This window comes from Ammodytes marinus (assembly GCF_949987685.1).
Source record: "Ammodytes marinus genome assembly, chromosome: 18".
Classification (NCBI taxonomy): Eukaryota; Metazoa; Chordata; class Actinopteri; order Uranoscopiformes; family Ammodytidae; genus Ammodytes; species Ammodytes marinus.
The window spans coordinates 23,367,282-23,378,895 of NC_137222.1; the positions used below are offsets into that span (position 1 = coordinate 23,367,282).

Below are 11,614 nucleotides of genomic sequence, written 5' to 3' on the forward strand. Positions count from 1 at the left end.
CAGAAACTTTATTGTTTTTTTGTAAATATATACACAAATTTAACATTTAAAAATTGCAACACGTTTCAAAAAAGTTGGGACAGGGGCGTTAAAAGATTGGGAAAGCTGTAGAATGTTAAATAATACCTGTTTGGAACATTACTCACATAAACAGGTTAACTGATAACAGGTGATACTATCATGAATGGTTATAAAGGGGCATCCTGTAAAGATTCAGTCTTCACAAGCAATAACGGTCTCACCACTGCAGAGGAAAACAGTCCAACAGGTTACAAACAACATTCCTGTTAATGTAAGATGCCAGAAAGATTATATTAAAAAAATGATATGATCTTATAAAGGATATCACTACATGGGCCATGGAACACTTCAGAAAACCATTGTCGGTATACAAACTTTGTCACTACATCAACAAATGTGAGATAAGATTCTACCATGCAAAGTGAAAGCCATATTAACAACATCCAGAAATGCTGCAGACTTCTCTGGGCCTGGGCTCATCTGAGATGAACTGACGCAAAGTGGAACAGTGTGCTGTGGTCTGACGAGTCTACATTTCAAATCATTTTTGTAAATCATGGACGTTGTGTCCTCCGGGCTCCAGAGGAAAAGGACCATCCAGATTGTTACCAATACAAAGTTGTAAAGCCAGTGTCTGTGATGGTATGGGGGTGGGTTAGTGTCCGTGGCATGGGTAACTTGCACATCTATGAAGGCACTATTAATGCTGAAAAGTACATACAGGTTTTGGAGCTACATGCTGCCATCCAGACAACGTCTATTTCAGGGACGTCCCTTCTTATTTAATGAAGACAATATAGAGCCACATTCTGCACATCTTGATACAGCTTGGCTAAGTAGGAACAGAGTGCTGGTACTAGACTGGCCTGTCTACAGTCCATACCTGTCTCCCATTGAAAAGATAAGGTGCTTTATGAAGCAAAAAAATATCACAATGGAGACCCCGGAATGTTGAGCATCTGAAGATGTATTTCAAGCAAGAATGGGAGATCATTTAGCTTTAAAAATGTCAACAATTAAAGTCCTCAGTTCCCAGGTTTATCAGTTTAAACAAATACATATGATGTATGACATGTAAAATGTATGAAATGACGTATTTGTACTGTTATTTATTGAATAAATGTCGAAAAGGAATAGGAAATTATCACATTCTTTTTGATTCCCATTTTACGTATTCGTCCCAACTTTTTCAGGATTGGGGTTGTACTTTTTATGAGGACCGTTTGACATGATACATTCCCTAGTCCCTTAATTTAGCGCTAAGCATAACAACTAAATGCCTAACCCCAACCCTTACACTAACCCTAACTCTAATTTTCATCATGTTTATTCAGCATGTTGTTTGTTTTAACTGTTGGCAAGTTTGAACAAACATTACGAAAGGTTTCACTTTTGCCTCAGTATCAGTGCTGAGTCATGGTGGCTTTATTTTACTTGGTAATACTTTACAATAAGATATGCACAATTGTAGGTTACTGAGAAACAAATTAAAAACATATGAGTCACGACTAGATAGTTATTGAAAAGTTCCTGAGTGACTGGGATTAAAGCACTAATGATTAGTTTCTGATACACAGACTGGAAGTTATTGATTAAGTGAAATATTAATATAGGTGCAAGTGACAGTCTGCAGGCCCTTTTATTTAAATCAGGTTCTTAAAGGTTTGCAGGTGAGTTTTTGACCTCATGTTTTGAGCATCACCAAAGCGTACCCATTTAGTTTTTGTTATGCACTGTTTCAGGCAAGATACTTGAATAGCGTAATCAATAAAGTCAATCCAAACTACTAATTGAAAAAGTAATTCAATACTTATTTATTTATTACAGCAAAATTAGTTACATTACTCATCAGAAGCTTTCCAAAAGTCACATCTATCCTTTTGTATTTGAGGGGTTTCACACACCCTCCAACTCTAAAACTCACTATTTTGGCAACTTAAGGTGTTAATACACAGCCTAGGCTCTGTAAACAGGTATAAAAAAGGGCCCCACTGTAGCTAGCAACATGCCCATTTACAGAGCCTAGGCACTGGACTTTTTTTCAGCGCACACACACAGGTACAGTTAGCGGATTATGAGGAGATATTCACTTACTCTGACAAAACAAACTTTCTTCCGAATCGCTGAATCCACCTTGAACTCATTTCATTCTTCATTAACATTTACTACAAACTATGAGGGAAACGGGAATATTTTTTTTTCATGGCTGCCACACAAGTTTTTCATTGATCCGCTCTGCATAGAGTTCAGCTAGTCGACCACCATCACACTGATAACATAGTCCTTTGAAAAGACAATATCTCAAAGTTCAAAATCAAAACCCTGATTCAAACAGAGTGAAAAGTTAAATATCAACCAGTTTCTAACAGCTTTGTTGAAACTGTACGACATTCAAAGAAAAGGAGGAGTTTGTAGTAAAGCAGGCGCAGCAGTTTCAGCTGAGCTATTGGGCTGTAAAGAGACATTTAGCAGGAGCTGAGGACACATTAGATCCTTCAGAGTGTCCATCATGAGGAGTCTGGTTCTCCTGCTCTTGGTGTCTTTGGCCAGCGCTAAAGTCTTTGACCGCTGTGATTGGGCACGAACGTTGAAGAGTCATGGTATGGATGGCTACCGTGACGTCAGCCTGGCCGACTGTGAGTATGCCTGTGAATATGCGGATATTGTATTTTATAGCTAAAAAAAACTGTCATTTACATGCTTTTCTATTCATTATCATTAAAAGAAACTTAAAATACGTCCTGAGGAGAATATCAGCCTATTCACTTCATGTTACATATCCCTTGTTTTCTTACATACTGTATGCATAGTACAAAGTCATAGACCTCACTTATTCCCACCTCTTCAAGCTCCTTTTTAAAACCATTGGTTTCCATTCATTTTGGTACAATATGAAAATCAATAATTACATCAAATTAAGTTGTGTAATTAATGCGTGAACATGAAATTTAGTAGGAATATATCACCTCGTACAGTATGATGTTAATTTGAGGTTGGCAGTTCTTCAAGAAAAACTGACGAGATTTTGGGAAATATTCTTATTTGCTTTGAAGAATTGGTTGAGGTTTAATATAATGCTAAAGCCAGGAGCCTTAACACATACAGTATTCTAAATGTGGGTCTGTCCTGTTTACTTTGCAGGGGTTTGTCTGACCCAGTGGGAGTCTGGCTACAACACTGCAGCCATCAACCACAACCGTGACAGATCCACTGACTTTGGAATCTTCCAGATCAACAACCGCTGGTGGTGTGACGATGGCTCCTTCCGAACAGAAAACGGATGCAACATCAAGTGCAGCGGTCAGTAATGAACCACATGTTACAGGCAGCTGTGGACAGACTTCCATGAATACTCAGTTGTACACTGCCACCATTTTTTATTTTTAACTACTGTAATCCAGATTTTCCTTGTGTTTGACCCAGAACTTCAGAAAGATGACGTCAGCGTGGCGATAACCTGCGCCAAGCGTGTAGTTCGGGACCCTCTAGGCATAAAAGCCTGGTAAGATCTGATCCTTGGGCTGATATACACAGGATTTCTTAACTGCAAAAACATCCATGTGGCGAGATGAGTTACGTCTGTCCTTCTGGTTTCAGGTACGGCTGGATCGATCACTGCCAGAACCGTGACCTGAGCCCCTATCTGGCAGGATGTGGCCTTTAATCAACACATGGGAACAGGATGCTGTCATCCGCATATCAAAATTCTCCTATATTTTATGTATTAATTATTCATGCCGTCAATATAGTACTTAACACTTCAATTCACTGTTGCCAGGTGTGTCTTTGCCTGGTTTGTAGCATAGAATATATTTAGTATATATTTCATCTTATCGCTACACTTCAATTTTATTTGCACTATTTCTTTGCACTATTTTATGTTTTTTTAGGTCTGAGGTTGCTCCCTTCACTTTTGTGTTTTTTTCCCTATACATTTTCTTCTTTTATATTGGATTGTGGTAGGGAGCCGAGGACCCAATAACTTAATTACCATTGACTGCTGCTGTAATTGTTCCGCATATGACAAATAAAGAATCCTGAATCTAATAAATAAATCAAAGTGAGAGTAATAATTAAAACACATGTTATTGTACATGCTAGTATAGATGTTGCTGGGTGAGCGTAGCCCATAGTAGATAGTACATAAAATGGATGTAGCATCCGGGCTGACCTCAGTTATTTCAACTGCATCCAATTGTCCTGGCCTATGCGCGTCGCCATCTTGTCAAGATTTTTACTCTGCCTCATTTCCTCTTACCAAAAAAGGGAATTGATGTGACGTTTGGGGAGGGAGATATGCCCATCTAGCTGACGTATACCTCCGAGGTGAAGTGAGGGCCAGCGGGTGGCTAGCTGTCACTCAAGAGGCTGCGCCCCTAATTATTCGTAAATTTGAAACTTCAATAGAATAAAAACTAGCCTGGTCCAAAAAAAAATCACCCCCCACAGTGTTGCCATTGAGATATGACCTAAACAAACAGACTAGAATGTTTTTTTGTACCAGGCCTTAAATAGTTTTAATAATGCTGTGAAAGCGGCATATTTAACATGGGAGTCAATGAGAAATTGCTCTGTTTTGGTACCTGCCCTTAGTTGCCACTGCATGCAAAATGCATACTGCATTTTTTAGTCACTTCCATATTGGATGCTGGTAGAACTCGCTGTGGTTGGGGCTTGGCCTAGCCATGACAAAAGCATGAAGAAAAACTATAAATTAAGCATTCTATGCACTGATGGTCTCGTTTGCTGTAACATGTAATTTATGATGAAAAATTAGACTTTTAGAAATATTTAAAAGTTACTCTCAGCACCTTTATTGGTATATGTTCAAACTCAGACCTCATTGAAATGATTGCAGGAAAGCCTCACTGATAGCTGTAGAAATTAAACCAGCAAATATTCACTGAGTTAACGTAAGGTTGTCCTTCACAAATATAAATCTGGGTGAGAAAAACACGCTTATTGGCTATTAGGAGTAACACAGTAATAACTGATAGTATTATTTCATATCAGAATATATAAACTTTGGCATGTCTTATACTGAACAAACTATTTAATTATGAATAATATACTGTGCATTATTTCAATGAAGTTCCATTTTAGCATGAGACCCAACAAGCCCTTTGCTATGTGCTTTGAAACTGAAACCATGAATTTGGCCATTGTTAAACGATTTTAATCATCGGCTTTAAAGCTACAGTGCGTAACTTTTTCCATATGAATGGATGTCTGTCACATCCAAGCCATCACCAAAGGAGTTGGCACAAAGTTGATTAAGCCTATCAGCTCCACAAAAACCCCTCTGTATTTCTCAGTATGTCATTGTTTACAAACTGGTTTCGCCCCCTAAAACTGGTGCAGGAGCTCATAAAAATCCCAAAAGCGCCCAAGAAGTGTGCGACCACTGAAGGCTCACCTCATGTAGATGAGCCGGCAGTGTTGCTGTAATTACTCAGAATTCCTCATGGGGGCAACAGAAGATACGGACTCTAGCTTTAAAACGAGACATTGCAGACAAAAATATTGTTTTTCCAAGCACTGGTCAATTTTATGATTATTTTTCTAATTTGCTTCCATAACACGTCTTCTTTCAGACTAGTAGAAATCAAAGGTCCAAAATGTAAATAGGTGTTTATTTGACTAAACATAGTCTGAAAGCGTCTGTATTGTTCTCCTGTACAACCATCTTTTTTTCTATCAAGGTATTTATATTGTTTTTTTAGGGCTGTCAAACGATTACAATTTTTAATCAGATTAATCACAGGATTCTGTGGATTAATCACGATTAATTTTACCAATTGAAATATGCCCGAAAAATTCGAATTTTCTCTGTATATTGTTGTATGAACGGAAACATAAAGGACAGAAGGTGGATATGTACAATTAAAATTAGTATGTTTTATTAATTGAAAATCCAAATGATGGTTTTAATACTTTAAATCAAACTAAAATACCTACCACACCATAATTCAATTGGTCTGTCTCTTTACTATGTCTTTGGACAAATATAGGCTATATAATGGCATTTATTTTGTGAATCTATAGGTTGTGCATTCTTGAATACAACTTGATTACAGTCTGCGGTGTGTGTGTGTGTGTGTGTGTGTGTGTGTGTGTGTGTGTGTGTGTGTGTTTACGCGCAACCACGTCGTAGGGGACTGTTCATTTGTACCAGGAAGCCGACGTTATGTTGATGTCTACTCACACACACCTCTGAAAACTGCAGACGTTTGTGTCCTCGCGGGCTCTGAACAGAGCGGACAATGTTTCTCCTCCTGTAGTGTTGCTCCCGACATCAACTGTCACCCGCGGCAGTGTGTGTGTGTGTGTGTGTGTGTGTGTGTGTGTGTGTGTGTGTGTGTGTGTGTGTTTACGCGCGACCACGTCGTAGGGGACTGTTCATTTGTACCAGGAAGCCGACGTTATGTTGATATCTACTCACACACACCTCTGAAAACTGCAGACGTTTGTGTCCTCGCGGGCTCTGAACAGAGCGGACAATGGTTCTCCTCCTGTTGCTCCCGACATCAACTGTCACCCGCGGCAGTTGATTTTATATACTAGGCCTATCTATGCCCCCGACACAGACGTGACCGTTAGCAGTTTAAAACACGGCATGGGCTAGCGTGCTGTTATGTTTGGCTGCGCGCAGCCACTGATCCTGGGTCAGCCACAACTTAGAGTGACTGTAGTACAGAGCCGGTGGGATGCACGGGGCGGATCATTCTGCACATGCGTTAATTGCGATAGAAATTAATCACCCTGCGTTAACGCGTTAATTTTGACAGCCCTAGTTTTTTTACATCATACAGAGGCTATACAACCATCTTTAACAACCATTAGCTTTTCCTTTAGTCGACCATCACACTGATAACACTGTCCGTCTGAAAAATGACAACAACTCAAAGTTCAAAATCAAAACCCTGATTCAAACAGAGTGAAAAGTTAAATATCAACCAGTTTCGAACAGCTTTGTTGAAACTGTACGACATTCAAAGAAAAGGAGGAGTTTGTAGTAAAGCAGGCGCAGCAGTTTCAGCTGAGCTATTGGGCTGTAAAAGGACATTTAGCAGGAGCTGAGGACACATTAGATCCTTCAGAGTGTCCATCATGAGGAGTCTGGTTCTCCTGCTCTTGGTGTCTTTGGCCAGCGCTAAAGTCTTTGACCGCTGTGATTGGGCACGAACGTTGTGGATCAATGGTATGGATGGCTACCGTGGCTACAGCCTAGCAGACTGTGAGTACCAGCCTGTCAATTTGCAGAAAGTGTATTTAGGAAACCACCAAGACTAAGTCAATACCTAGTATATGGCTGGACCACATTTTGTTAAGTAGTGTACATTTTGTTAATATTAATTTGTAGAAGTTTGTTTGACTTGTCTGTAATGTCTCCTTGGTCAGTAGAAACATTTTCCATATTTCAGGCCGAGCGACTACTTGTGCACAACAAAGTACACATACTTTTAGCTTTGTGTCTCTTACCCCTTTTCCACAAACGGAAAATCTGGGCCAGTTCTGAGCAGAGGCATAACCGGGAACCAGTTCTTTGGTTTTCCACTGCCAGAGAGCCGGAAAAAAGCAGAAAAACTGGTGCCGTTTTAGAGTTTGTACCGCTAACATCACAGGCCGCGGGAGGGATTATCCTGACCAATCCACACCAACTGCCAACTTCATACCCGCCATATTCAAAAGCACCACTACTATGAGAATTTATGAAAACATAATTCCCAAATGATCCAGCAACAACCAGCGCAAATACGCTGGATAGGTTGTGTTTGGTTAACAAAGCTAAGCCAGAGGCAACCCGTGTACGATGTAACCGCCACTGTTGTTGTTGTTCTTAAATTTAGCGCTACGATAGCCAAGAGAGCGCAGACGTTCATAGACTTCATGACGTGGCTCTCTAGCTTGTGGAAAAACAAACTGGTTTCAACCGGAACTGCAACCTGGTTTCTGTTGATGGAAAAGGGGTACCTGTCACCACGAGAGCGCAACATGTGAAAAATAGAGAACCAGTCCACGTAAGTCTTAAGTATGGCTTTTAACTTGTCTAAATGTGGGTCTGTCCTGTTTCCTTTGGTAGGGGTTTGCCTGTGCCAGTGGGAGTCTGGCTACAACACTGCAGCTATCAACCACAACCGTGACAGATCCACTGACTTTGGAATCTTTCAGATCAACAACCGCTGGTGGTGTGACGATGGCTCCTTCCGAACAGCAAACGGATGCAACATCAAGTGCAGCGGTCAGTAATGAACCACATGTTACAGGCAGCTGTAGGCAGACTTCCATGAAAACTCAGGTTACACCACTTACCAAGCACCGACAAACACAGTGGTAACAATAGGGGTACTTTAATTAACTGTTAGTTGAAGTTGCTTTGTCTTAATCTGATTTTATTTTACTGTTTCTAATTCATCTGGTTTATGTTTTGATGTGTGTTAAGCAAAGTGTACATTGTTAGGAAAGGTGCTTTATGAATAAAGTTTATTAATGTTATTTAATATCCACTGGGTGAAATGACCATCATCGACCTTTGGAAAGACTACTTCTTTCAGTTGAGCTGTGTCTTTGTGTTGTTCTATTGCTGTATGACCAGGTGTCTCTCTTGGAGAATGAGACCTCATGTGTCTCAATGAGATGACTTGTATACATAAAGGTTAAATCAATAAAATAAGCATGCTTTGCTTAAAATTCCATTCATTTCCACTCAACAAATGACCACTGTAATCAAGATGTCCCTTGTGTTGTCACAGAGCTTCTGACCGATGACGTCTCTGTAGCGATCACTTGTGCCAAACGTGTGGTTAGGGATCCTAAAGGCATGGCAGCCTGGTAAGAACTGATCATGTGACCCATGTGATCAGAATTTGTTTTGCTGCCCAAAAGCTCCATGAGGACAGATGAGTTATGTTTTTGTCTTTCTGGTTTCAGGTATGGCTGGGTCGATCACTGCCAGAACCGCGACCTGAGCTCCTATCTGGCAGGATGTGGTCTTTAATCAACACATGGGAACAGGATGCTGTCATCGGCATAGTACAATTCTCCTGTCTGTCTTTATGTCTGATCTGACCGGAGTACAACACATAGCTAATGAAGCTTCGGACGATTGTTTGAATTCACTGTATTTAGTTGATACTATACCTGATTAAACAGGCTTAGAGTGGAGGGAAGTGTGATGATTTCAGTTTGTATCTGCTGTTTAAAACCAGATTCAAATACTGAGTTCCACTGTTGTGTGGTAAATAAGCACTTTTTTGATTTTGTTATAAAGGGTATACACATACTTCACAATGATTTTGTTACAGTAAATCAATGTAAGTATATCATTGTGAGTTTATAATAAATGTTCTTTATTAAAATTACTTCAGAATTTCCATTGTATCATTCCTACATTTGCCAGTATGGCCCAAGCCCCAACCACAGTGAGTTCTACAAGCATCCAATGCAGAAGTGACAACATATGCAGTTCACCGAGTGGCCACTAAGGGCAGGTACCAAAACAGAGCAATTTTTAATTATTTTCGAAAGACTTGCAGTGGTGAATTATGCCATTTTTAGAAACTAGCTTCTTGTCCTTGAATGTCACCGTAGCTTCTGTAATTATTCCGATATACAGTAAGCAGTAAACTGAGGTACATTTCAATCCTTTGTGGGTTTTACGCAGGTTAGATTATTTCTCTCTACGAACGGTAACAAATATAGCTATGAACTGATTCCATTGATTGAACAAAGGACCAGTGGCGCAAAAAGTGGGTATGCACTATATGCGGGGCATAGGGGCGCTGCACTCGAGGGGCGCAAAAGCGATCGGGGGAAAATGATTTGGAGTCAGCATTTTTCTTTATTTAACAGCGTTTGTGTAAATGATATGATCAATAACAGAGTCACGTCACTGATAGGCACCCCCCGCTCCTTCGCCTATAGGCGCTCCAGTGCGCGCCCCCTCGAGCACGCGCTGGAGCACGAGAGCTTTCATTTGAATCATGTTGTCATCTGATGACAGGGACCTACAGATGGAGAGGCAGAAAAGAAAGCTCTCGGGGGTACAAAACAGCTTTTCAAAGTGGTTGAATGAATAAATACACCGTACACAGAGTTTGCCAACCTTTGTTTTATATGGCCGATTGTATTGATTAATGCACACTGATTATCGGCCGCGAATCGCGGATTGTCACTGCAGATTAACGTGTCACCTCAAGTTTTTGACTATTGCTGTTTTCACAGTTTTTGAATGGTAGTGTAGTGATTAGCAGGTCAGCGCCCAAACAACACACTCACCTGTTTCCCACTATTATCATATTGTGCACCGTTCCAGGCAGCGCACGACTGAGTTGTGTGTGTGTGTGTGTGTGTGTGTGTGTGAGAGAGAGAGAGTGAGAGAGACAGAGAGAGAGATATGTGTTTGATTGATGGTTGTGTAGCAATCATAATGAAAATCCTGTTTGCCACAATCCTAATAGTTTATTGTAAGGGAATTTGGTGCGATAGATTTGAGGCTCTAAGTTATTTTCTATCTTATTTAATGCCTTTTCTCTCTCATTCACTTGAAAAAAAAGTTTTATCAACAAGCTGGTTTTTCCCATTTGACCGTTTTTTTACATTTTTCTTAGTAAATACCTACACACGTTGTATGGGTAAAATCAAGAAGGTTGGCTGACTAACTTGTTTGGCTCATTTTACTATGTATTTGAACTGAAATAAAAGTTTTCTTTGTCATTAATTCTCTTCGCCAGAGTTCACCAAATTGCTTATTTTACATGTTCAAATCACAAAGAAATTCTGGGGGGGAGACCCCCAGACCCCCCTACAGGGGTTTGTTTTCGGACATGTTACCTTTTTCATGTCTTATGAGTATGCATACCTGACATTAGTGAGGCCACAAAAACCTAAATGCCCAGTATATAGTTTTATTTCTGCTGACCAACCTGTTCTTCACTGTGTCCTTTACTTTTGGGAGAATCAGTGCAGAAAGACATGACATGGTTGAGCCGATCACCTGCTCTAATATGTAACTTAAAATGGAAGTCTGTGATTTTGTGGGGCGGGGGGGGGACCTGCTAAGTGTCTGCATACCCCCCAGAAAGTGGGTAGTTGCGCCCCTGCAAAGGGCGCTTTGTAAAATGAACAGCAGCTGATTGTGAAGCAAAATGTCAAGTTCGACGGCTTTTTTTAAATTCTTTTTAGAACAGAGAAAACAAAAAGCCAAAAGTCAGTTTGGTTTTAATGACCTGTCATTTTATATTTGAGTTCCAGGGACAGACGAGAAGAAGTCACTAGTCATCAGTGAAGCAGCAGAGGGAACAAAAGCTGCTGCTCATTTGTGATTCTGCAAAAATACATTCAGCTTGTTTGTTTTCATGGAACCAATCAGATGTAACATAAACAAACAACCAGGACAAATTATGATGACAGACACACACACACACACACACACACACTCACTCACTCACTCACTCACTCACTCACACACACACACACACACACACACACACACACACACACACACACACACACACACACACACACACACACACACACACACACACACACACACACACACACACACACACTATAATGGATTTTCAAAAACTCT

General features: G+C 40.3%; 1 protein-coding gene across 1 annotated transcript; it reads left to right on the top strand.

The window, feature by feature from the left end:
• Nucleotides 1-2,530: 2,530 nt before the first annotated feature.
• On the top strand, nucleotides 2,531-9,019 carry lyz (lysozyme; the record flags this gene model as incomplete). Its single annotated transcript, XM_080047017.1, has 8 exons — nucleotides 2,531-2,657; nucleotides 3,163-3,321; nucleotides 3,445-3,523; nucleotides 4,123-4,137; nucleotides 7,122-7,258; nucleotides 8,105-8,263; nucleotides 8,775-8,853; nucleotides 8,953-9,019. The coding sequence occupies 8 exons, from the start codon at nucleotides 2,531-2,533 to the stop codon at nucleotides 9,017-9,019; spliced, it is 822 nt and encodes a 273-aa protein (XP_079903143.1).
• Nucleotides 9,020-11,614: the final 2,595 nt, after the last annotated feature.